Source organism: Embiotoca jacksoni, unplaced genomic scaffold (assembly GCF_022577435.1).
Source record: "Embiotoca jacksoni isolate LCO1_2020_lvr unplaced genomic scaffold, fEmbJac1.0.p SCAF_54, whole genome shotgun sequence".
In the NCBI taxonomy this organism is placed as follows: Eukaryota; Metazoa; Chordata; class Actinopteri; family Embiotocidae; genus Embiotoca; species Embiotoca jacksoni.
This window is the reverse complement of record NW_027185408.1, coordinates 1,812,190-1,838,895: the sequence shown is the minus strand read 5'-3', so window position 1 is coordinate 1,838,895 and position 26,706 is coordinate 1,812,190. Positions and strand designations below refer to the sequence as shown.

General features: G+C 39.9%; 2 protein-coding genes across 4 annotated transcripts; both read right to left on the bottom strand.

Annotated features, from left to right (window-relative positions):
• Positions 1–3,511: 3,511 nt before the first annotated feature.
• On the bottom strand, positions 3,512–25,446 carry LOC138212354 (proline-rich nuclear receptor coactivator 1-like). 3 transcript variants are annotated; one of them, XR_011179434.1, is made up of 3 exons: positions 24,782–25,446; positions 22,828–23,407; positions 3,512–5,390 (listed from the first exon to the last, which is right to left on the bottom strand). XR_011179434.1 is itself a non-coding variant. In XM_069172688.1 (2 exons), the coding sequence occupies exons 1-2, from the start codon at positions 25,115–25,117 to the stop codon at positions 22,955–22,957; spliced, it is 789 nt and encodes a 262-aa protein (XP_069028789.1). In that variant the 5' UTR covers positions 25,118–25,446; the 3' UTR covers positions 20,760–22,954. The 3 variants fall into 3 exon arrangements, 1 of the variants encoding a protein (XP_069028789.1); XR_011179433.1 differs by lacking the exon at positions 3,512–5,390 and adding an exon at positions 20,760–22,641; XM_069172688.1 differs by lacking the exon at positions 3,512–5,390 and having other exon boundaries at positions 20,760–23,407.
• On the bottom strand, positions 5,749–14,663 carry LOC138212353 (uncharacterized). Its single transcript, XM_069172686.1, has 13 exons — positions 14,517–14,663; positions 13,726–13,821; positions 13,584–13,612; positions 11,466–13,251; positions 10,983–11,309; positions 10,595–10,849; positions 10,358–10,432; positions 10,067–10,156; positions 9,937–9,965; positions 9,560–9,616; positions 8,555–8,623; positions 8,324–8,455; positions 5,749–7,615 (listed from the first exon to the last, which is right to left on the bottom strand). The coding sequence occupies exons 4-10, from the start codon at positions 11,524–11,526 to the stop codon at positions 9,566–9,568; spliced, it is 888 nt and encodes a 295-aa protein (XP_069028787.1). The 5' UTR covers positions 11,527–13,251; positions 13,584–13,612; positions 13,726–13,821; positions 14,517–14,663; the 3' UTR covers positions 5,749–7,615; positions 8,324–8,455; positions 8,555–8,623; positions 9,560–9,565.
• Positions 25,447–26,706: the final 1,260 nt, after the last annotated feature.

The window sequence follows — 26,706 nt, the reverse complement described above, 5'->3', positions numbered from 1 at the left end:
CATGGACATACACAAAATAGTCCAAATTGGTGAAGTGAAATGAAAAAAATAACTTGTTTCAAAAAATTCTAAAAAATAAATAACAGAAAAGTGGTGCGTGCATATGTATTCACCCCCTTTGCTATTAAGCCTCTAAATAAGATCTGGTGCAACCAATTACCTTCAGAAGTCACGTAATTAGTTAAATAAAGTCCACCTGTCTGCAATCTACTTTGAACATCCCACAGAGCACCATTAAAGCCATTATTAAAAAATGGAAAGAATATGGCACCACAACAAACCTGGCAAGAGAGGGCCGCCCACCAAAACTCACGGACCAGGCAAGGAGGGCATTAATCAGAGAGGCAACAAAGAGACCAAAGATAACCCTGAAGGAGCTGCAAAGCTCCACAGCGGAGATTGGAGTTTCTGTCCATAGGACCACTTTAAGCCGTACACTCCACAGAGCTGGGCTTTACGGAAGAGTGGCCAGAAAAAAGACATTGCTAAAGAAAAAAATAAGCAAACACGTTTGGTGTTCGCCAAAAGGCATGTGGGAGACTCCCCAAACATATGGAAGAAGGTACTCTGGTCAGATGAGACTAAAATTGAGCTTTTTGGCCATCGAGGAAAACGCTATGTCTGGCGCAAACCCAACACCTCTCATCACCCCGAGAACACCATCCCCACAGTGAAGCATGGTGGTGGCAGCATCATGCTGTGGGGATGTTTTTCATCGGCAGGGACTGGGAAACTGGTCAGAATTGAAGGAATGATGGATGGCGCTTAATACAGGGAAATTCTTGAGGGAAACCTGTTTCAGTCTTCCAGAGATTTGAGACTGGGACGGAGGTTCACCTTCCAGCAGGACAATGACCCTAAGCATACTGCTAAAGCAACACTCGAGTGGTTTAAGGGGAAACCTTTAAATGTCTTGGAACGGCCTCGTCAAAGCCCAGACCTCAATCCAATTGAAAATCTGTGGTATGACTTAAAGATTGCTGTACACCAGCAGAACCCATCCAACTTGAAGGAGCTGGAGCAGTTTTGCCTTGAAGAATGGGCAAAAATCCCAGTGGCTAGATGTGCCAAGCTTATAGATACATACCCCAAGAGACTTGCAGCTGTAATTGCTGCAAAAGGGGGCTCTACAAAGTATTGACTTTGGGGGGTTGAATAGTTATGCACGCTCAAGTTTTGTTTTTTTGTCTTATTTCTTGTTTGTTTCACAATAAAACATATTTTGCATCTTCAAAGTGGTAGGCATGTTGTGTAAATCAAATAATACAAACCCCCTAAAAAAAAAAAATCAATTTTAATTCCAGGTTGTAAGGCAACAAAAAAAGAAATACGCCAAGGGGGTCAATACTTTTGCGTGGTATATCTATCAGTATATCTATCAGTATATCTATTAGTATATCTATTAGTATATCTATCAGTATATATATCTATCAGTATATAGATCTATCACTATATCTATCCACCTGAACATAATAAGCCACGTTTATATACATGTACAGATAAATACGAGGTCACGATCTTGGTGCTACATGTTTAATTTAGTTGTTTCTAAAAAAAAATTGGAAGCATAATATTCAGTGGATCATTGTCACAGAGCGTTTCCTGCTCTCATGTCCAACACAATAATAATAATAATAACAATAATTATAATTATAAATATACACAAAAACCTAAACAACAGAAATCCACAAAACTACAATTTAAATCATCATCTCTAAATTATTCTGAATATTAACAATCAAACAGTGATACAACATTGTTCATGTTGTCAAAGTTTAAAATGCATAATGCTTATTTGATCATTTAAGTTGCATTTCTCTTCTGTATTTTTAAATGTTCCTTAATCTCCGTTTTTGAAGCACTTTGAGTTGCATGTCTTCGCATGAAAGGTGCTCTCCAAAAACATTAATTAATATGATCATTAAAATAGGACATGAACGAGGCGCGCGCGCTCAGCAGGGCTCGTTGCTGAGGCGACCGTCGCGCGCTCCGGCGTTAGCTGCTAACAGGCTAATTCACGCGGTTCTTTCGGCGAGTCGCTCATAAACGCGTTCAAAAACATCCCGCGGCGTCTGAACGCGGTCCTGACATCCGGACATTCACACAACCTCGGACAACTCACCTGGAAACGAGAAGAATCATGTTCACTGGATCATTTTCTACGAGACGTTTCTTCTGTTCTCCCGTCGAACAGACAGAATCTCATCCGACGTCCTCACGCGAGACTTGGCTGGGACTTCTCCCCGCGCGCCCTGGCTGCTCACACACACACACACACACACACACACACACACACACACACACACACGCACACTGACACCTGCTGGCAGTTTACTGACACTACAGCACACTGTGATCTCATTCTCTCTCTTTTTATTTATTTTTTTTTTTTTAACGTGATCTCATTCTCTTTTTATTTTATTTATTTTTTTTAACGTGATCTCATTCTCTTTTTATTTTTTTTATTTTTTTTAAGTGATCTCATTCTTTTTATTTATTTTTTTTTTTTTAACATGATCTCGTTCTCTCTTTTTATTTATTTCTTTTTATTTTTAACTTGATCTCATTCTCTTTTTATTTTTTTTATTTTTTTTAACGTGATCTCATTCTCTTTTTATTTATTTTTTTATTTTTAACGTGATCTCATTCTCTCTTTTTATTTTTTTTTAATTTTTTTTAACGTGATCTCATTCTCTCTTTTTATTTTTTTTAATTTTTTTTAAAGTGATCTCATTCTCTTTTTATTTTTTTTTATTTTTTTTAACGTGATCTCGTTCTCTCTTTTTATTTATTTTTTTTAGTTTTAACGTGATCTCATTCTCTCTTTTTATTTATTTATTTTTATTTTCTGACGTGATCTCATTCTCTTTTTATTTTTTTTAATTTTTTTTAAAGTGATCTCATTCTCTTTTTATTTTATTTATTCATTTTAACGTGATCTCGTTCTCTTTTTATTTTAAAGTGATCTCGTTCTCTCTTTATTTATTTTTAACGTGATCTCGTTCTAAAGCCAAAATCAACAAAAAGAGGTTCTGTAAAACGTCACGTTGTCACGGCAACATCTGAACCAATCAGCTGTGAGATGAGCTGGCGAGGCAGGCGTTTTAGGTGGCAGTCCGGGGAGAGTTTTTTTTTTTTTAACCTTACAATTTATCCACGATATCTACGTTATAAAATATATATATTTATATGAAATGAGGAAAGATTAAAAAAAAGTTCAAACTCTTTCAATAAATATGTGTTAAAATCACATTTGACCAGAAACAGGAAACACCAAGGTGTCGGCGTCAGCTCTCTCTCGGCCTGTAATGAACACAGAAACATCACTTTGTAGGGTAACCAATATTTAATATCACTTTTCTTCAATGTTGATATGAAAGACTTTGTAAAATGAATGTTTTTTGTTGTTTTTTTCTTCCCAAATGGCGGCGTGGAGACGTTTTGTTTATCGTGAAATAATTTGAAAAAAAAAAAAAAAAAACCTGAAAGAAATCACTGCAATAAAAACGGGCAGTCTTCGTTACTTTAATACAATTTTCCATCCGAGTGACGTCACAGAGGTCAAGAAACGAGATCCAGCAGCTCGCCTCCACAAAAGAAAACATTATATTTATATATATGGTAAAAACAATCAAATAAAGACAAAGAAACACGGCGCATTATTACGAGATGATCTGCGTCCAATTCAAGGCGTACTTTGAGGAAAACATTGACGTAGGTTGAAGCGGAGTAACGAGGTGAAGAAGTGAAACGAGATCCACCGAACAGACGAAGGGAAGTCGACGTCCGCGTGAAGCTGCCGCGGTTCAGAAACGCTTTTGTTGTTGTTACGTCTAAATCGAGACCGAAACACCTGAATATATCAAAATAAAAATAATCGTAATAAAAACACCTTCATCTCTTTTCAACTTTGCTTTGTCGTCTTTTTTCTTCAGCAAAACAAAACTCAAACAAACTCCTCTCGCGTTCGGTTCTCGCTTACTTTACGTCGTTCTGCTTTTACTGCCGGATAATAAAACGCGAGCGATGTTTCTTAACGTCAGCGACTAAATAAAACTTAAATAGGCCGATTACAATCTCACCAGATCAACCAGCGACGTACCGACGTCTTGTTTTGTTGGTTTTTTCTTTGTTTCCTAAAAAACCCCAAAAAGTCCTTTCTGAGGACTCTTTACTTCCAGCGTTGTTTCAAATCTCACGTGACAGGAAATGACCTCGGCCCGCCCCCAAAATATCTGCAGCTTTAATGACTTTACCCAGAAACCAACATGTTTTTAACGCTCGATAAACACACCGATTCTTCCGTCCAGCAGCAGTCGTGCAAAAATAAAAAAGATCAAACGTCCTCAGACGCCTTCATTTGAAAATGATTTAAGTCCCGCCCCCTTTTCTTCTACGTAGCTAATTATCGCGAGCGTTTAAAAGGTGGGAAGTGTCCGGCATTTCACACTCGTATGAACTGTAACATCCTGGTACTCGTAGCGCACTGCGATGTTTCTGGACCCGACGGCGTGAACGCACTTATACGCTCAAACTAGCGAGCGTTCGTACGACGTTTGCAACGTCGGTGTCAAGTTTTACCGCGGAGTCGCTCGCTCTGCGTTTTTGGCGGGAAAACGAGTCGGCCGAGCGTGGAAGGAGGGCGGGAACACAAAGAGAAGGAGGGCGGAGGTCGGCAGCTTCACCTGGACGTGACTCCATATCAGTGCAGGTTACACAAAATGTCAAAATAAAAACAAAACGTACACAAAATAGAGAAAGAAGCACTCGGTGTCGGACACCGGCTCAACTTTTCACATCACCGTCTTCTTTTCGGTTCGCCGAGGCTCCCGACGGCCTCGCCCCGATTTCACTCTCCGTTTCCCGCCGGCTGGACCCGTGTTCGAGGCCCGGACCGGACGGGTAACTTTTTTATTTTTATTTTTTGGCCGTAGCTTTGTGATTTGTGATTTGTCCGCGGTCCGAGTCCCTTTTTCCAAAAGGCCACCAGCCCGGACGTGGAAGTCCACCGGTGACTCGTCAAAGCTTTGGGGAACGTTCGGCGTTCCCCGTCCTTCCCGATTGTAGTTGTCAGTGCAAATTCAGTGAGGAAAAGTCCTTTCTTAGATCCACCGTGCGTCACGCTGAAGAGCTGCAACTAAAGTGACTCAGTTTTGCAGCGGACATTTTTTTTTTTCTTTTTTTTTTTAACTGTTTTTTAGGAAAATCCTCAGTAACAAAACTAGAATCTCAAGTTAAAATAACAAGAAAATATACAGAAATATATGTTTACGATATATTATGTACATTTAAAAAAAAAAAAAAAAGGCCAAACACGTGGCTGCCTCTTCAGAGAAAGTGCTGTCGTTGCGTAACATCGGACGCTGGCTGCGTCGCTGCTCGGACACGACCTCGGAAAATAAAAAATACAAAATGTTAGCTTCTTTCCGTCGGGAAATAACCGACACACACACACACACACACACACACACGTCACATCAGATTTCCAACAAATGGAAATGGTGCTGATTTAAACCACAAATATTAAACAGGTCAAACTTGGCTTAAAGTATCGCAGAGAGGCAAAAGAGTCCGAGTTGTGAAACCTTTATTCTATTTATGCAAAAAAAAAAAAAAAAAAGGAACATTTAAGTATATTTTTTTATTCTATTCTTGAAAACGCAAAATAAAACAACAAAAATTGAACCTTTTACCACCAAAGTTAATGTTGGTCCCAAATTTGAAAAAAAATATTCTCTCCGGGTGTTTATGAGATTTCTCGTTCACAAAAATGTAATGAGTGGAAAAGATGGACGAGAGGTCACAGTGACTTTGACCTTTGACCTTTGATCACCAAAATCTATTCGGTTCATCTGAGTTTAAGTGAACATTTGTGCCTAATGTGAAGAATCAATACATCCTGAAGACCAAGTGAACATTTGTGCCAAATCTAAAAAAATTCCATCTGGTATTTCCTGAAATATTACATTTGTATTGTTTCTACCTGGTGATGTGTTTGTTTCCTTTGTTGCAGTTGGTTGAATTGTTGGTCTGATTGTTGTCTTTGTTGCATCTTTTTATTTCCAATGTTTTCCAGTAATGTAACAACGGACAATTTCTTAATCAGCCAGAGAACAGAGGAAGTTGAAGGTGTGAAGATCGTCACTTGAGATAAATGTTCGTGTGAATGCGACTTGTCTTTTGTGCAACGTGAACCCAGCTGCTCCGAGATGGGCCGAACGGTGCAAAAGGAGGGTGTGTTGTTCAAAAATGCGTCCGTACAGTGTAATTTTGGTGTCATAGTTTCTCCTCCGACAGCTCCAACCAGGTCCACCTGATTCAGTGGCTTCAGTGGGCAGAACGCACATGAACAGACTTCTCCAAAATCCTATAGACAGGTTTGGTGGATGTCCAACGTATTTAATACCATTTAGACAAGTAATTCAAAGATCTTTTTGAATGCTGCCTTCTGATGCAGTTAATCATGTCACTAGAATTACCACATAGAGGTTGTAGGAAACCACATTTTCTCTGAAAACTAAAGAGGAAGTGTTGGTGGTGAGAATGTGGGTTGAACAGCAGAAGAGATCTGCAGGTTGGTTTTACTAACGAGGACCAGATAAACATCAGAAACACAAATGCTTCTCACATTAATGAGCGTCTGACTGAACCGTCTTTAAGCGTCCCACCATCCAACTTGTGAAAACGTGTCGTAGCAGTTCAACATGTTTCATCAGAGTCTGTTTGACTCGCTGCAGACATGAACCTTCGGTCCAGTAATGCTATCTGATGATATAGCAAGCGGTGACCAGCTGGCTTGCTAGTTCGAAGCAGGAAGTGACCATATTTGGACGAGCTGGGGGAGGAGCTAGCGGTGGATCTGACTGGTTCTGATTGGAAACCTACGTCCCGCCCACCGATAGCCGTAACTGCACCACAGACCTGTCAATCAAACAGACACGTCCTGTTGCGAGGTGAGTTTGGAACGGACCCGAACGCAGACACAGACTCGGGTCAAAGTTCAAAAACAGTCTTCATTTTGTACACAGGTGGTCACGTGACTAAAGTCTTTTCACCCGATCTCCTCCTGATTATCTTGCTGATAATTCAAGACTTGAAGAAATATTCTACTTTTCCTGACCACTTTGGTAAAACTACACCAAGACACCCCTTTGCTCATTAACCCCTCTGTTATGTGGTGCGGCAGGATTGGACCCAAAATGGAGTTCAGGTACAGAACAGACTTTATTTACTGGTGAAGGATGAGTCCGAGGCAGGCTAGCAGGCTGGATAGAGGTAGTCCGGCAGGACAGGACAGGACAGGACAGGACAGGACAGGACGTATTACTGGCGACAGGTTGCGGGTGAGTGGACGTAGCAGACAGGATGGACCGACAACCCAGGACTGCAGGACCAGGGTTGATATGGTGTCGGGAGGTGATTAGTGGGATGAGGAACCGGTGTGTCAACCTGCAGGTGGTAATCAGCTGGATTGTCAGCAGCTGCTCAGAATGATCAGGGGCGTGGCCATGGGAGGTTTCTGGAGACAGGAAGTGGAGAGACACAGACCAAAACACAAAGCACATGGCACACCACAATAAACATGGGAATGACAGCACACATGAAGAGAGGAGATCTGGGGAAACAAAGGTCAAAACACAGGGTCAGACAGGGATCCTGACAGACTGCTGTCCAAAATAATCCCCATATCTAAATATTATCATAATCATGACTCAACATAACAACTTGCTATATCATAATAACCGGTTCTGGTATTACCAGGGGTCTCTAGCACAAAATTCTGGGTCCATTTTGTTCTCAATCCATGAAGCCCATCGCAAAAAACAATCTCAATTAACAGAAGTTAAACAAACAAGGAAATACATTTTGAATGTTGCAGGAATGTTTTTTTCAACAACAAAGCACAGAAAACAGAAGATGTGAGTAATAATATTAAATAAACAGAGAGCAACGTTTAAATATGTTTAAAATTATAAGCATATTTAAAACAATAAAGCATAAAAACCAAGAAAATATATTTACAAAACAATAATTTAGTCCCGGTGAGTAAACAGTAGAAAGAGTGTGTTTGCCCTGTTTATTCACACTCTTGGCCTCTAGAGGGAGTCTCAACTCTCCTGATGGCTGCATGTCCAATCTTCAGTTTCCAATAATCAGTGACAGACAAAGAATGAGACACTTTTTTTAAAGGGCTAAACACCTTCATACCTTGTGTCCTCTATGACAGACACCACTTTCCAATCAATTGTTTCACATTAAAAATCTAAATCTATAATCCAAACGATCACGTAACGTTGATAAAAACAACATATTAACGTGTTACATCTTATTTGTTGGGTTTGTTGACAGAAGCGTAAAGGTTGCCGGGATCAGATGAAACTCCAGCCGAGGAGGCTTTCACGGTGCTGTAGGTCACAGAGTCGCCTTCGTCTTCTTCTTTTTGGTCGTCACGGACCTAGAAGGAAACATCGCAGCGTTTCGTACACGTAAACATAACCTGACGGGAGTTTTGAAAGTCATTATTTCAACACAGTCTCTCCCACGGATGACTCACCCGGGCTTTGCGGTCGTCCTTCCTGGAGTAGCTGATGGAGGCGTAGGAAACACCTTCCTCAGCATCCACCTGCACATTTAAAGACAACCAAATGATTCTGAAAACACTTCAGCACAGCGGAAACTCATCATCATTTTGATAAGTCATCCTTCCTCTTCTCTCTGGTGGGAGGAAGTTAAACGTAACACTCACAGACAAAGATCAGAAAACAAATGTCGCGTTCAACCTGGGTCGTATTTTCCACGGACGCGTATGAACGGCGCCCTCTTGTGGTATTCACGACGACGGAACTCTAAATTTTCCGTAAGCGTCGAGTTCACGAGTTTTGACGTGTTTGCTGACGTTTACAGAAAAGTCAGACGCCATGGAAGTTCATTTTTCGTATGATTTTAAGCTAATATATTGTAATTTTAGTCACGTAGAGTTTGTCTTCGTAACTTAGGAAATAGCCTACGTCTGAGGAAAATGCTGATCTTCCCAACGGCTTCATCTTTTCCCTTTTTTGACTTTACATTTTCTGTTAGCTTCTGTTGTTAGCTTGATAAATTGTTAGCCTCCATGGCTTCCAGACGCCATTTGAGTTGTCGTTGCCTAGCAACAATATTTTTACGACTTAAACAGTACAACGCCAAGCATACGGTGCACACGACTTCCCAGGTTGTAACCAAAAACTCGTGTTCCGTTTGTACGAATCACGACATAGCGTGAAATCGTTACGCCGGTCCACTAAAAACGTGAGATAGTCACGCTTTGCGCCGTCTACGTGTGAAAGTTACACGTTTTCCTGTTGTGGACGAAAATGAAACTTATTTCATGCGTGATTTACAGGAAAATTTTACTTTTAGCTAAAACATCTGATTGAGGTTTGGGAAAAATAAAAACTTTGTATGGGTTACCAAAAAGAACAGCCCAAAAGCGTGTCTATTTCACGCTTTGCCGTGATACCAGGTAGCGATATAACAGGGAGTATAACGGTTGTTTTTCTCGGTGGATGTGGGATCTCACCGTGACCTAATGTTCTTCCGGACCAGACGACGTCTCCACAGGGTTTAAACTCAGCACCTGAGAAAGAAAAGGCGAGTTACATCCAGAAAGCATCTTACAGTAAACGCAACATAAGCTACGTCTGCGTTCTCAGTAAAGGTAAATCGCTAAATCCAAAATATTGCGTACAAGAATTTGTTGATGACACGGCTATAATTAGCACACTGTTATTCTTGTTGTATTTCTTGTTTGTATTCTCTACGGATCTTTTGACCGTGTTTGTTGACACTTTCAGGTTTCAAGTTGATCGCGAATAAGAAACTCCACAATTATCCAAACCGTTATTCTAAAATTACCATAAAATATAAGTATTTGAATTATTCAGTGTTTAAACTCACCGTCTTTTCTTCCTTTTGTGTTTTATTTCCTGAAAAACACAAATGAAGAGTTGAGTTCAGCTTCCGCTTTGTTAAGTCTCCTTCATGACAACTTTTTAAGGATAAAAATTGAATCAGTGAATGTTCTCACTTTTATTTTTCTTCCATATGACGACCGCCACCAGAATTATTAAGAGAGCAGCTAAAGCTACAAGAACAGTGATGTACCACCACGACAAACCTGAAGAGAGACAGTTTCAACATGTTAAACGCAGCTAGCGACACTGAGTTGATAAATGTTTGAAGTCGCTCAAACTTTAGACGTCAAAGTATGAAAAACGTATTCAGTTGCTACCGTTGGACTTGTTTCTGTTTTTGGTTTAATTTAATTAAAAAATTCCATCTGAGATTTCCTGAAATATTACATTTGTATTGTTTGTACCTGGTGATGTGTTTGTTTCCTTTGTTGCAGTTGGTTGAATTGTTGGTCTGATTGTTGTCTTTGTTGAATCTTCATCTGAAAAAATTTAAACAACAACAGAACAAAATAACTGTACAGTGAGAAGGTACTTCATGTTACCTTGACAACAACAGAGGACACAAACTGCTGATATTTAAACTTCAACAAGTGTTTTGTGTAATTAAACATCAGTGAGATGATTTTAAACAGTTTTCTCACCTGATGTCTGATGACTGAAGGAAAACAGCTTCTCTTCTTTAGTGTCAACATGTCTCACTTTACACTTCAATAACTTATAAAACTCTGACTTCTGATCAACATGAGATGTTGTAAATTTCACGATGGTAGAACACTGATATGATGATGTGTTCATGTCCGGGGAGGTGTTCACCCACTCTACTGTATATCTGCATTGTCCATATGTCAACACAGAGCAGTCCAAGGTGACTGTCTCGTCCACTTCATAGTGAATTACTGTTGAAGATGTGTTGAGAAAGACAACAAAGGTTAAATGAACTTGATCAATAAAGTCAGAATTATTGTCATTTTTTCTGTATTTTGTTCTGACAGTTTGATCTGAAAACACAATGATGTAATAAATACTCACTCTTAACAACAGACAGATTAATATCAAAGTATTTTTCTCTTTGTCCTGGTTTGAACTGTCTGCAGGTGTAAACACCAACATCTTCATCTGTGACGTTCTTTATAACCAGAGAACAGTTCGATGTAACACTCAGTCTGTCTGATTTAGATCCAACATTTAGTCCAATCTGACCGAGTTTAATCAGCTCTACTGCTGGTCTGTTATTTGAATTATCGAACAGCCAGTTAGTGATGTCACAGTTATGTTGACCAGGTATCACATTTTCACAAGGCAAAGTGACATCATGTCCTTTGATAGTGAAGAGAGACAGATGTTGTCCAGCTGTTGCTGTCGAGGAGAAGAGAGAGAAATGTGACAAACTGTAACATGAAGATGGCTGTAAAAACAAGAATCAATTAAACTCATCAAGTTACAAACAAATCGTATCTGTCTCAGTTGAAGGAAGAATATTTGTATTTGAAGGTTTCTGATATGAATTCTTACCTGTAAACTGAAGCATCAGCACCAGAAATAAAGACATTTGACTCCATTTGAACGCAGCCATCCTGCTTCTGTCTCTCTTGTTCTCAACTTCACAAATGACACAATCACTGATGTAACTTCTTCTTTAATATAAATATAGTTCCTCCTTCCTGTGAAGACTGAACTGTCACTTCCTCATAGTGACTTCAGCCCACGTTTTCTGTTCGGAATAGTTCAATTAATTCAAGATATTAACTAATAATCACTCTAAACTTTGTGAATCGTCTTCCATCTTTTAACGTTTATGTATTTTGTGAACTCTTTTTATTTCCAATGTTTTCCAGTCATGTAACAACGGACAATTTCTTAATCAGCCAGAGAACAGAGGAAGTTGAAGGTGTGAAGATCGTCACTTGAGATAAATGTTCGTGTGAATGCGACTTGTCTTTTGTGCAACGTGAACCCAGCTGCTCCGAGATGGGCCGAACGGTGCAAAAGGAGGGTGTGTTGTTCAAAAATGCGTCCGTACGGTGTAATTTTGGTGTCGTAGTTTCTCCTCCGACAGCTCCAACCAGGTCCACCTGATTCAGTGGCTTCAGTGGGCAGAACGCACATGAACAGACTTCTCCAAAATCCTATAGACAGGTTTGGTGGATGTCCAACGTATTTAATACCATTTAGACAAGTAATTCAAAGATCTTTTTGAATGCTGCCTTCTGATGCAGTTAATCATGTCACTAGAATTACCACATAGAGGTTGTAGGAAACCACATTTTCTCTGAAAACTAAAGAGGAAGTGTTGGTGGTGAGAATGTGGGTTGAACAGCAGAAGAGATCTGCAGGTTGGTTTTACTAACGAGGACCAGATAAACATCAGAAACACAAATGCTTCTCACATTAATGAGCGTCTGACTGAACCGTCTTTAAGCGTCCCACCATCCAACTTGTGAAAACGTGTCGTAGCAGTTCAACATGTTTCATCAGAGTCTGTTTGACTCGCTGCAGACATGAACCTTCGGTCCAGTAATGCTATCTGAGGATTTAGGAGTCGTTGACTCTCCAATCAGATGAGATCCACCGGAGGTCCTGAGAGACTGAGGACCTCTGGTGGCCGGAGGGAGTAACACAAGGAACAAAACCATGACAGACTTGTACTGTGGTCTGGAGGTGTCTGAGACAGAACTACAAAACACACTGTGAAAGAGGAAATGAGGAATTTGTATATTCATGAATTTTACATCATCAGCCGTAGCAAAGACATTTTTTTACAGATAACATGAAGACATGAAGCTTATTAAAGTCAAATATTCTACATTAAATTCAGTTAAAATCTTTACACTGAAAACACTTTAAAAAGAAACAGTGAATCTTAATCTCAGAGCTACATGTTGCAACAGGAAGCCAAAAAAATAAAATACAATAAGAATAAAATAGTTGTTATAAGCTATATTTCTTGTTAGATAAATGTCAAATCCAGCTGTTGTGTTCTGATTTAAATGCAGATTTAAAACATTTTGCTTCTTAATATGAGAGAAAATCCAGACTTGAACTTCTTTCTCAAAATTTCAGCTTGAAATAGAAACAACTCGTCACAAAAAACACATCATCATGTTGGTAAGAAAACACAAAGACATCAAAAGTAGTACAAATATTTGCTGATTCTGTTTCCTACTCGTGTAAAACGTGATGAGATGATGTTTAACAGCAGTGGAGTCATTTCTGTTGATGATCAGCGGAGTTGGAAGGAAACAGAAGGTTCTCCGATGTTTTCATAGTTCACTGTACCGACGTCTTCATCGTTACGCACCTGTGGAAAACAACACAACACTGTTTACACTGAGTTTAAACTGAGGTCATAGTTTGTGGTATTGTTGAGATGAACTGTCTCATGTTGTCACGTTTATCTCTTATTTTCATCTTCTCATGTGCAGCTTTCAGTTTTTTTGCTATAAATGTTCAGTTTAGATTTCCTAAAGATTCCTTCGCTGAGATAAACACTTCATTTCAAAACAACACAGTTGTGCAATTTTAGCTCAATTTTCTTTTTTCTCATGTTTATTCAAAGTTATAGAAACAAATATCACAAACACTTGTTTTTTTCTTGAAAGTTATAACTGAATATTCAGTGTTTAAACTCACAGTGTTTTCTTCCTTCTGGTTTTGGTTTCCTGAAAAGACAAAAAGACAAAATAAAGAGTCGACTTTTGCTTCCACAGAAAAACTAACTTCAGGTTTATCAGAAGTTTTTGTGTAGAAAAGTTTCCTCTGTGAACGTTCTCACCTTTAATTCTTGTCCAAATGTTGACTGTAACAACAGATATCACGAGTGCTGCTAAACCCAAAGACACGACGATGCACCTCAACAAATATGGAAAACCTGAAATCAATAAAGAAACATTTGGGCTTCAGGTTTATTTTTTTCTGTTCAGAAAATGAAATGTTTTCAAAAGTGATAAATACAGTTGTTGTTACATGTTGTTGTGAATAATAGACAGAACAAAATAATAGTCATATTATCCTGTTAGAAACGTGTGAAATATTGTGTTAATTAATGAATGAATTAATTAGTTATGGCCATAATTGTGTTTTGTGAGGTCACAGTTACCTTTTACCACCAAAGTTAATGTTGGTCCCAAATTTGAAAAAAATGTTTTCTCAGGGCGTTTCTGAGATTTCTCATTCACAAAAATGTAATGAGTGGAAAAGATGGACGAGAGGTCACAGTGACTTTGACCTTTGACCTTTGATCACCAAAATCTATTCAGTTCATCTGAGTTTAAGTGAACATTTGTACCTAATGTGAAAAATCAATACATCCTGAAGACCAAGTGAACATTTGTGCCAAATCTAAAAAAATTCCATCTGGGATTTCCTGAAATATTACATTTGTATTGTTTCTACCTGGTGATGTAGAAAAAATGTAAACAACAACAGAACAAAATAACTGTACAGTGAGAAGGTACTTCATGTTACCTTGACAACAACAGAGGACACAAACTGCTGATATTTAAACTTCAACAAGTGTTTTGTGTAATTAAACATCAGTGAGATGATTTTAAACAGTTTTCTCACCTGACGTCTGATGACTGAAGGAAAACAGCTTCTCTTCTTTAGTGTCAACATGTCTCACTTTACACTTCAATAACTTATAAAACTCTGACTTCTGATCAACATGAGATGTTGTAAATTTCACGCTGGTAGAACACAGATATGATGATGTCTTCATGTCCAGGGAGGTGTTCACCCACTCTACTGTATATCTGCATTGTCCATATGTCAACACATAGCAGAACAAGGTGACTGTCTCGTCCACTTCATAGTGAATTACTGTTGAAGATGTGTTGAGAAAGACAACAAAGGTTAAATGAACTTGATCAACAAAGTCAGAATTATTGTCATTTTTTCTGTATTTTGTTCTGACAGTTTGATCTGAAAACACAATGATGTAATAAATACTCACTCTTAACAACAGATTAATATTAAAGTCTGTTTCTCTTTGTCCTGGTTTGAACTGTCTGCAGGTGTAAACACCAACATCTTCATCTGTGACGTTCTTTATAACCAGAGAACAGTTCGATGTAACACTCAGTCTGTCTGATTTAGATCCAACATTTAGTCCAATCTGACCGAGTTTAATCAGCTCTACCACTGGTCTGTTATTTGAATTATCGAACAGCCAGTTAGTGATGTCACAGTTATGTTGACCAGGTATCACATTTTCACAAGGCAAAGTGACATCATGTCCTTTGATAGTGAAGAGAGACAGATGTTGTCCAGCAGTTGCTGTCGAGGAGAAGAGAGAGAAATGTGACAAACTGTAACATGAAAAATTACCATGTTTTGTTTTCTGATCATTTTTAGATACGCACAAGTATCTATCTCATCTTTGTTTTCCAAACGTCTAAAAACTTACAAACAAAAAAACCCTAACCAATAAGAATAATACATAATGATAACATTAATAAACTTTTGTCATCTATTTGTTATTCAAGGTTTCTGATATGAATTCTTACCTGTGAACTGAAGCATCAGCACCAGAAATAAAGACATTTTAATCCATTTCAACGCAGCCATCCTTCCTTTGTCGTCTTCTCTTCTTCTCGTTTACAAAAATGACCAAAAAACCCTCCAAAGCTTCTACTTAACACATCTGCCTCCCTTAAGTAGTGAGCCGTCACTTCCTCATATTGACTGGAGCCTTCCCACCTGTGTCGCTTGTATTTGTTGTCATTTATTAAGGATTTTACATTCAAATCTGTCTAGATTTTGTGAATTTATTAAAAACAGTGAAAATACTTGTTATTTTTATTTATTTTATTTTTAAATATTTTGAACTTTTATGTCCGATGTCCTCATCAAGTCTGTGGAGTCATTCTACCTTGGAAGTGAAGGGGGAAGTTCTGTTGGTAAAGATGGTGCAACGGCGCTGTGCAGGTTTCCGATAAAGACCAACGCAGGTCAGCTGATGTTGTTATGAAATCTTCGGCTCAGTAGAACAGAAGTCTTTTTTCAGAGCCAAATAACCATAAAAGGTTGTTTCTGACGTGGCAGTTTGACTTTTTCTTCTTCTTCCTTGATTTAAACACTGCACAGATGAATCTTTGGTTATTCAGTCGACAATTTCAAATCACATTACGACTATATGTAACGTAGATATATTTAATGTCCAGTTCTATCTATCCATCATCCATCATCCATCTATCTATCTATCTATCTGTCTATCTGTCTATCTGTCTGTCTGTCTGTCTGTCTATCAGTATATCTATCAGTATATCTGTCAGTACAGCAGATTCTCAACCTATGAACACAATGCGTTCCAAACAGCTGTTCGTAAGCTGAATTGTTCGTAAGTCATTATATATTAAATTTCAACCTATAATTGCCATTTGAGGTCATTTAAATGCCATTACTATTCATTACTATTCATTACTATTCATTACTATTCCCTAAGACTTACCAGAAATAATTAGAGTACATAATAACAACACATAAACATGATTACTGTAACTTACCTTTAGAGTGAAGTCGATGCGTATACGTAGAAGTTGGAGCCTTACGCTTTTTGCCACTACCACTACCACTAGCATTTGCTTTCTTAGGCATGATAAACACGTGAGAAACGGGTCATAAATATATGAGAATCGGTAAAGTATCCAAGATGGTACGAACTAAGATGAACACAACAACGAAGTGAGTGTTGGAGCAACGAACGAAGTGTTGGAGATGAGCCAGTGCTGCTCGGCGTGGGTTGCGGCAGAAAGGGGAATCAGTCGGATGTGGTGCGCTGTACAAAATACGAACTTGCGAACGCAATACGGCATTTTACGAACATTTATGGACATCCGTCAGCGGTTGTTCGTATCTACGAATGTTCGTAACTCGAATGTTCAGAAGTTGAGAACCCTCTGTATATCTATCAGTATATCTATCAGTATATATATCTATCAGTATATCTATCAGTATATCTATCTATCAGTATATCTATCAGTATATCTATCTATCAGTCTATCTATCAGTATATATATCTATCAGTATATCTATCTATCAGTATATCTATCAGTATATCTATCTATCAGTCTATCTATCAGTATATATATCTATCAGTATATCTATCTATCAGTATATCTATCTAACAGTATATCTATCTATCTATCAGTGTATCTATCTATCAGTATATCTATCAGTATATATATCTATCAGTATATCTATCAGTATATCTATCAGTATATATATCTATTAGTATATCTATCAGTATATCTATCAGTATATCTATCTATCAGTATATCTATCAGTATATATATATATCTATCAGTATATCTATCTATCAGTATATCTATCTGTATATCTATCTATCAGTATATCTATCAGTATATCTATCTATCAGTATATCTATCAGTATATCTATCTATCAGTATATATATATCTATCAGTATATCTATCTATCAGTTTATCTATCAGTATATATATCTATCTATCTGTATATCTATCAGTATATCTATCAGTATATATATCTATCAGTATATCTATCAGTATATCTATCTATCAGTATATCTATCAGTATATCTATCTATCAGTATCTACAGTGCCTTGCAAAAGTATTGACCCCCCTTGGCGTTTTTCCTATTTTGTTGAATTACAACCTGGAATTAAAATTGATCTTTATTTGGATTTCATGTAATGGACATACACAAAATAGTCCAAATTGGTGAAGTGAAATGAAAAAAATAACTTGTTTCAAAAAATTCTAAAAAATAAATAACAGAAAAGTGGTGCGTGCATATGTATTCACCCCCTTTGCTATTAAGCCTCTAAATAAGATCTGGTGCAACCAATTACCTTCAGAAGTCACGTAATTAGTTAAATAAAGTCCACCTGTCTGCAATCTACTTTGAACATCCCACAGAGCACCATTAAAGCCATTATTAAAAAATGGAAAGAATATGGCACCACAACAAACCTGGCAAGAGAGGGCCGCCCACCAAAACTCACGGACCAGGCAAGGAGGGCATTAATCAGAGAGGCAACAAAGAGACCAAAGATAACCCTGAAGGAGCTGCAAAGCTCCACAGCGGAGATTGGAGTTTCTGTCCATAGGACCACTTTAAGCCGTACACTCCACAGAGCTGGGCTTTACGGAAGAGTGGCCAGGAAAAAGACATTGCTAAAGAAAAAAATAAGCAAACACGTTTGGTGTTCGCCAAAAGGCATGTGGGAGACTCCCCAAACATATGGAAGAAGGTACTCTGGTCAGATGAGACTAAAATTGAGCTTTTTGGCCATCGAGGAAAACGCTATGTCTGGCGCAAACCCAACACCTCTCATCACCCCGAGAACACCATCCCCACAGTGAAGCATGGTGGTGGCAGCATCATGCTGTGGGGATGTTTTTCATCGGCAGGGACTGGGAAACTGGTCAGAATTGAAGGAATGATGGATGGCGCTTAATACAGGGAAATTCTTGAGGGAAACCTGTTTCAGTCTTCCAGAGATTTGAGACTGGGACGGAGGTTCACCTTCCAGCAGGACAATGACCCTAAGCATACTGCTAAAGCAACACTCGAGTGGTTTAAGGGGAAACCTTTAAATGTCTTGGAACGGCCTCGTCAAAGCCCAGACCTCAATCCAATTGAAAATCTGTGGTATGACTTAAAGATTGCTGTACACCAGCAGAACCCATCCAACTTGAAGGAGCTGGAGCAGTTTTGCCTTGAAGAATGGGCAAAAATCCCAGTGGCTAGATGTGCCAAGCTTATAGATACATACCCCAAGAGACTTGCAGCTGTAATTGCTGCAAAAGGGGGCTCTACAAAGTATTGACTTTGGGGGGTTGAATAGTTATGCACGCTCAAGTTTTGTTTTTTTTGTCTTATTTCTTGTTTGTTTCACAATAAAACATATTTTGCATCTTCAAAGTGGTAGGCATGTTGTGTAAATCAAATAATACAAACCCCCTAAAAAAAAAAATCAATTTTAATTCCAGGTTGTAAGGCAACAAAAAAAGAAATACGCCAAGGGGGTCAATACTTTTGCGTGGTATATCTATCAGTATATCTATCAGTATATCTATTAGTATATCTATTAGTATATCTATCTATCAGTATATATATCTATCAGTATATCTATCCACCTGAACATAATAAGCCACGTTTATATACATGTACAGATAAATACGAGGTCACGATCTTGGTGCTTCATGTTTAATTTAGTTGTTTCTAAAAAAAAAATTGGAATCATAATATTCAGTGGATCATTGTCACAGAGCGTTTCCTGCTCTCATGTCCAACACAATAATAATAATAATAACAATAATTATAATTATAAATATACACAAAAACCTAAACAACAGAAATCCACAAAACTACAATTTAAATCATCATCTCTAAATTATTCTGAATATTAACAATCAAACAGTGATACAACATTGTTCATGTTGTCAAAGTTTAAAATGCATAATGCTTATTTGATCATTTAAGTTGCATTTCTCTTCTGTCTTTTTAAATGTTCCTTAATCTCCGTTTTTGAAGCACTTTGAGTTGCATGTCTTCGCATGAAAGGTGCTCTCCAAAAACATTAATTAATATGATCATTAAAATAGGACATGAACGAGGCGCGCGCGCTCAGCAGGGCTCGTTGCTGAGGCGACCGTCGCGCGCTCCGGCGTTAGCTGCTAACAGGCTAATTCACGCGGTTCTTTCGGCGAGTCGCTCATAAACGCGTTCAAAAACATCCCGCGGCGTCTGAACGCGGTCCTGACATCCGGACATTCACACAACCTCGGACAACTCACCTGGAAACGAGAAGAATCATGTTCACTGGATCATTTTCTACGAGACGTTTCTTCTGTTCTCCCGTCGAACAGACAGAATCTCATCCGACGTCCTCACGCGAGACTTGGCTGGGACTTCTCCCCGCGCGCCCTGGCTGCTCACACACACACGCACACACACTGACACCTGCTGGCAGTTTACTGACACTACAGCACACTGTGATCTCGTTCTCTCTCTTTTTATTTATTTTTTTTTTTTTAACGTGATCTCATTCTCTTTTTATTTTTTTTTATTTTTTTTAACGTGATCTCGTTCTCTCTTTTTATTTATTTTTTTTAGTTTTAACGTGATCTCATTCTCTCTTTTTATTTATTTATTTTTATTTTCTGACGTGATCTCATTCTCTTTTTATTTTTTTTCATTTTTTTTAAAGTGATCTCATTCTCTTTTTATTTTATTTATTCATTTTAACGTGATCTCGTTCTCTTTTTATTTTAAAGTGATCTCGTTCTCTCTTTATTTATTTTTAACGTGATCTCGTTCTAAAGCCAAAATCAACAAAAAGAGGTTCTGTAAAACGTCACGTTGTCACGGCAACATCTGAACCAATCAGCTGTGAGATGAGCTGGAGAGGCAGGCGTTTTAGGTGGTAGTCCGGGGAGAGTTTTTTTTTTTTAACCTTACAATTTATCCACGATATCTACGTTATAAAATATATATATATATGAAATGAGGAAAGATTAAAAAAAAAAAGTTCAAACTCTTTCAATAAATATGTGTTAAAATCACATTTGACCAGAAACAGGAAACACCAAGGTGTCGGCGTCAGCTCTCTCTCGGCCTGTAATGAACACAGAAACATCACTTTGTAGGGTAACCAATATTTAATATCACTTTTCTTCAATGTTGATATGAAAGACTTTGTAAAATGAATGTTTTTTGTTGTTTTTTTCTTCCCAAATGGCGGCGTGGAGACGTTTTGTTTATCGTGAAATAATTTGAAAAAAAATAAATAAAACCTGAAAGAAATCACTGCAATAAAAACGGGCAGTCTTCGTTACTTTAATACAATTTTCCATCCGAGTGACGTCACAGAGGTCAAGAAACGAGATCCAGCAGCTCGCCTCCACAAAAGAAAACATTATATTTATATATATGGTAAAAACAATCAAATAAAGACAAAGAAACACGGCGCATTATTACGAGATGATCTGCGTCCAATTCAAGGCGTACTTTGAGGAAAACATTGACGTAGGTTGAAGCGGAGTAACGAGGTGAAGAAGTGAAACGAGATCCACCGAACAGACGAAGGGAAGTCGACGTCCGCGTGAAGCTGCCGCGGTTCAGAAACGCTTTTGTTGTTGTTACGTCTAAATCGAGACCGAAACACCTGAATATATCAAAATAAAAATAATCGTAATAAAAACACCTTCATCTCTTTTCAACTTTGCTTTGTCGTCTTTTTTCTTCAGCAAAACAAAACTCAAACAAACTCCTCTCGCGTTCGGTTCTCGCTTACTTTACGTCGTTCTGCTTTTACTGCCGGATAATAAAACGCGAGCGATGTTTCTTAACGTCAGCGACTAAATAAAACTTAAATAGGCCGATTACAATCTCACCAGATCATCCAGCGACGTACCGACGTCTTGTTTTGTTGGTTTTTTCTTTGTTTCCTAAAAAACCCCAAAAAGTCCTTTCTGAGGACTCTTTACTTCCAGCGTTGTTTCAAATCTCACGTGACAGGAAATGACCTCGGCCCGCCCCCAAAATATCTGCAGCTTTAATGACTTTACCCAGAAACCAACATGTTTTTAACGCTCGATAAACACACCGATTCTTCCGTCCAGCAGCAGTCGTGCAAAAATAAAAAAGATCAAACGTCCTCAGACGCCTTCATTTGAAAATGATTTAAGTCCCGCCCCCTTTTCTTCTACGTAGCTAATTATCGCGAGCGTTTAAAAGGTGGGAAGTGTCCGGCATTTCACACTCGTATGAACTGTAACATCCTGGTACTCGTAGCGCACTGCGATGTTTCTGGACCCGACGGCGTGAACGCACTTATACGCTCAAACTAGCGAGCGTTCGTACGACGTTTGCAACGTCGGTGTCAAGTTTTACCGCGGAGTCGCTCGCTCTGCGTTTTTGGCGGGAAAACGAGTCGGCCGAGCGTGGAAGGAGGGCGGGAACACAAAGAGAAGGAGGGCGGAGGTCGGCAGCTTCACCTGGACGTGACTCCATATCAGTGCAGGTTACACAAAATGTCAAAATAAAAACAAAACGTACACAAAATAGAGAAAGAAGCACTCGGTGTCGGACACCGGCTCAACTTTTCACATCACCGTCTTCTTTTCGGTTCGCCGAGGCTCCCGACGGCCTCGCCCCGATTTCACTCTCCGTTTCCCGCCGGCTGGACCCGTGTTCGAGGCCCGGACCGGACGGGTAACTTTTTTATTTTTATTTTTTGGCCGTAGCTTTGTGATTTGTGATTTGTCCGCGGTCCGAGTCCCTTTTTCCAAAAGGCCACCAGCCCGGACGTGGAAGTCCACCGGTGACTCGTCAAAGCTTTGGGGAACGTTCGGCGTTCCCCGTCCTTCCCGATTGTAGTTGTCAGTGCAAATTCAGTGAGGAAAAGTCCTTTCTTAGATCCACCGTGCGTCACGCTGAAGAGCTGCAACTAAAGTGACTCAGTTTTGCAGCGGACATTTTTTTTTTTCTTTTTTTTTTTAACTGTTTTTTAGGAAAATCCTCAGTAACAAAACTAGAATCTCAAGTTAAAATAACAAGAAAATATACAGAAATATATGTTTACGATATATTATGTACATTTAAAAAAAAAAAAAGAAAAAGGCCAAACACGTGGCTGCCTCTTCAAAGAAAGTGCTGTCGTTGCGTAACATCGGACGCTGGCTGCGTCGCTGCTCGGAGACGACCTCGGAAAATAAAAAATACAAAATGTTAGCTTCTTTCCGTCGGGAAATAACCGACACACACACACACACACACACACACACACACACACACACACACACACACATCAGATTTCCAGCAACAACACGACTCGTCCAAAACGTTCACAAATGCAGGCGGCGTGTTGGCTCGTGGGAAAATTGTATTACAGCGGATAAAAACTGCCGACGTCGTGTTGCAGGGCGCTAAAGGCCATTTTGTGTAGATTTGTCCGATTGCGGGTTTCCGCGGTCGACGGCAATCCGAGAGCTTCGGCTGCGTTTCTCGCCGACTCGGTCACGACGCGTCCCGGACCTTCAGCAGCGACTTGAGGTGAACAGTCATGAGCTCGCGGCTCCGGTCGCTCCGCTGAGGCCGGTTCCCTCCGACCCAGTGGCTCGGCGGTTTGGGCAGGACGCTGGGCGACGGCGGCTCGCTGAACTTGGCCCCGGCGTACACCTTCTCGCCGTCCCTGAGCTCTTCGGGTGCCGCGGCGGCGGCGTTGTCGTCGGCGACCGCCACGTTGTCCGAGGCGCGGAGCGGCTTCTTCCGCTCTCGAGGTCGAGGCGGGTTCGGGGAGGAGGTTTCGTCCGGAGCGCCGTCGTCCTTCCTCGCGGCGGAGCGAGAGGCGGCCGGCGGCCGGCCCGGCTCGGGCTCGTGGCCTCGAGCGTTTTGGCCGAGCTGGTCGTGCGGGTTACCTCCCGGCGGCGCCGCTCCTCGCTCCGACTTGCCACCTTTGGATTTCGGCAGCTGCGAAACACCAGCAGGTATCAAGTTAGAAATGGGGCGCGGATAATATGCCGAATATGCGTTTTAATCTACACAATCGCTCTTCCTGTTTTTACCGGTTGTAATGCGTTACTCCCGTCAGTAGGTGGCAGTAACGCGCCTAAAAGCTGCACATGTTTAGACTTTTTAGTGTTTTATTTGTATTTCTGCACATCGTGGGACCGCGAGAAACTATATTTCGATCTCGCGCTAACATTCACATTTATTTGAACTTGAGTCGTTGTCCATGTTTGAGACGAATATCTGCTCGATTTAATTTGTACACAAATGAAAGCATAAAAAGATCTGGAATAAAAGTCAAAGCCCAATCTTTCATCAAACTTCCTCTCTTCTGTTATTTTTATTTTATTTTTATACCTTCTTTGCCTGATTTATGAACATACACGACGTATTTACATCACATGACTCCTCACTCTTTGTTTTTTTTTCTTGTACGTCCTTCAAAAGGCGAGTCGGCACCTCGTGACAAGCGTCAGACGAAGTTAAACACACTTCCTACATTGCAAAAGATTTGTGACGCATTTTCTTGAGGGTGTAACAAACCATGAAGCTTTTGTTGTTTTTTTACAGTCAAACCTGTCACCACATTTTTTCAGCCTGAATCAGCCGGTAGAAAGAGGAAGACTTCACCGCAAACATCTAACATCACGAACTGCGTCACTTTAAAAAGCTTCACTCAAAAACTGTTTACTTCAAAAATCAGACGCACGTTTTACGTTTAATGTCTTATAAACATAAAACTTTTTTTTCTTGTTATCGTTTGGTCGATAAAATTAAATTTCCCAGAGACTTCTGCCAAAGTCTTCTTAATTTTACTGACACTAAATAGTTTGGAAAATTAAAGCCCACTTTCAAATACGTAATAATCTTTATTCTGACGGTAAAAATTGCATTAAAAAGGGAGATTTCACTGATTTTTTTTCCGCGGCATTTAAACGACATTAAACCCGGTGCTGATTTAAACCACAAATATTAAACAGGTCAAACTTGGCTTAAAGTATCGCAGAGAGGCAAAAGAGTCCGAGTTGTAAAACCTTTATTCTATTTATGCAAAAAAAAAAAAAGGAATATTTAAGTATATATTTTTATTCTATTCTTGAAAACGTAAAATAAAACAACAAAAATTGAACCTTTTACTGAATTATTCAACATCTAAGTCTCATTAGACCCGATCTAAAAAATATAAAAAAAACTACGAATTAATCCTGAAAGACAAAAAGTTGAACTACATTTCTGAGTTGTGAAAACTTCATTGTATTTGTGAATATACTTCTTTAACATTATATTTTTTCCCCACCTCCACATCAGCAGGCACAAACGGCCGTTCAAAGTTACCTCTTTTCTGGCCCCCTGCTTGAGATGATGGAGGGTCTGCGGACCGGCGGGCGGCTCGGTACCGGGCTGAGCCGCGGGTCTGTTGACAGACGAAGCCGTCAGGAGGGTGTTGTTGTTGTTGTTGTGGTGCTGGTCGGAGAGGTGGCCGTTCCTCGGAGGTTTGTGGTGGCGATGCAGCAGCGGCGGCGGCGGCGGCGGCGCCGCCAGCTTCCGGCCTCCTTTCTTCCGCAGCGGCTGCCCGGGCTTCTCGTCCACATTCACCCGAATCAGAGGTACCGGGTTGTTGTTTTCCACGTTGCCGATGTTGGCCTCGCGCGCCGCTGATCCGTCCAACATCTCTGTGTCGTCGCGTCGAAAAACATAAACAGGCCGTGAGATTCACTTCCGCTTTGGCCAAGTTAAGTCTCAAAGCACAACGACGTCACAAGCTGACAAGAGTTGCCCCACGCGCGGATATAAAAAAAAAAAAAAATTAAATTAAGAAAAACAACCAAACAAACACTTAACGGGTCAAATGTTTTATCGCCGTCTCGTGCGTGTAAAACGTGCGTTTTTAAAATGATTACTTCTGCTGTAAAAAAATAATAATAAAAGAATAATAAATCGATGGACACCTGAATCCGCGATGGCGCGTCGGTGCTCGCGAGCTGGTGAACTAAATAAGCTGTCGCTCAAAAAAAAAGAAAAAAAGGAGAAACTTCCGGTGGTGCCTTTCAAAATAAGACGTGAAAAAGAACGGAATTGCGTAATGTGGAATAAGCAGCGTGTCACGTGAAGTCTGTCATAAAGTATAACACAAGAGCCCAGCAGTCATCCCTCCATGAAACTTATAATGTGAAGTTGTTATTGAACATGACGTGGAGAGGATTTAGTTTTATAGTCATTTTGGAGATTGTTTGTTGAACTGAGAGGTGTCCCCGATATACCCTGCTCCAAAAAAATAAAGGGAACACTTAAACAACACCAGTTCAATCCCACTTCTGTGAAATCAAGCTGTCCAGTTAGGATCAACACTGATTGTGGATCAGTTTCACCTGCTGTTGTGCAAATGGAACAAACAACAGGTGGAAATGAGGCAATTATCAAGACAACCCTATAAAGGAACAGTTCTGCAGGTGGTGACCACAGACCGTTTCTCTGTCCTCGTCCTTTCTGGATGATATTTTTGGTCACTTTTGCATTTTGCCAGTGTCCTCACCACTAGAGGTAGCATGAGGTGTCTCCAACCCACAGAAGTTGTTCAGGTAGTGCAGCTCATCCAGGATGGCACATCAATGTTTGCTGTGTCTGTCAGCACAGTGTCAAGAGCACGGAGGACATACCGGGAGACAGGCCGGGACACCAGGAGACGTGGAGGGGGCCGTAGGAGGACAACAACCCGGCAGCGGGACCTGCCCGTCCCCCAGACCTGAATCCAATCCAGCACATCTGGGACATCGTGTCTCGTTCCGTCCACCGACGCCACGTCCACCGCAGACTGTCCAGGAGTGGACCGATGCTTTGATCCAGGTCTGGAAGGAGATCCCTCAGGAGAACATCCGTGGTCTCATCAGGAGCATGCCCAGGTGTTGTAGGGAGTGATACAGGCACGTGGAGGACACACACACTACTGAGACTCATTTGGACTTGTCTTCAGGACTCTCCACAGAAGTTGGATCAGCCTGTGATTTGATTTTTCCACTTTTTATTTGGAGTATGATTCTGAATCCAGACCTCCATGGATAATGATTTTGATTTCCATTGATCATTCTGATGTTATTTTGTTCTCAACATATTCCACTATGTAATGAATAAAGATTTTCAACTGGAATATTTCATTCATTGAGATCTAGGATGTGTTGTTTAAGTGTCCCCTTTTTATTTTTTTTGAGCAGTGTATATTCCCTCCAATTTAAATGAATTTGATTGATAAAACACTCGGAGCA

What these genes read in the sequence shown, in the direction of transcription:
- LOC138212353 (XM_069172686.1), bottom strand. Translation starts at nt 11,526, where the DNA reads ATGGCTGCGTTCAAATGGAGTCAAATGTCTTTATTTCTGGTGCTGATG. An exon ending in TAATCTGTCTGTTGTTAAGA is followed by an intron (nt 10,850 to 10,982) that starts GTGAGTATTTAT and finishes CATCTTCAACAG; the next exon opens with TAATTCACTATGAAGTGGAC. An exon ending in CATATGGAAGAAAAATAAAA is followed by an intron (nt 9,966 to 10,066) that starts GTGAGAACATTC and finishes TGTGTTTTTCAG; the next exon opens with GAAATAAAACACAAAAGGAA.
- LOC138212354 (XM_069172688.1), bottom strand. Translation starts at nt 25,117, where the DNA reads ATGTTGGACGGATCAGCGGCGCGCGAGGCCAACATCGGCAACGTGGAA. An exon ending in AGCAGGGGGCCAGAAAAGAG is followed by an intron (nt 23,408 to 24,781) that starts GTAACTTTGAAC and finishes GGTGTTTCGCAG; the next exon opens with CTGCCGAAATCCAAAGGTGG.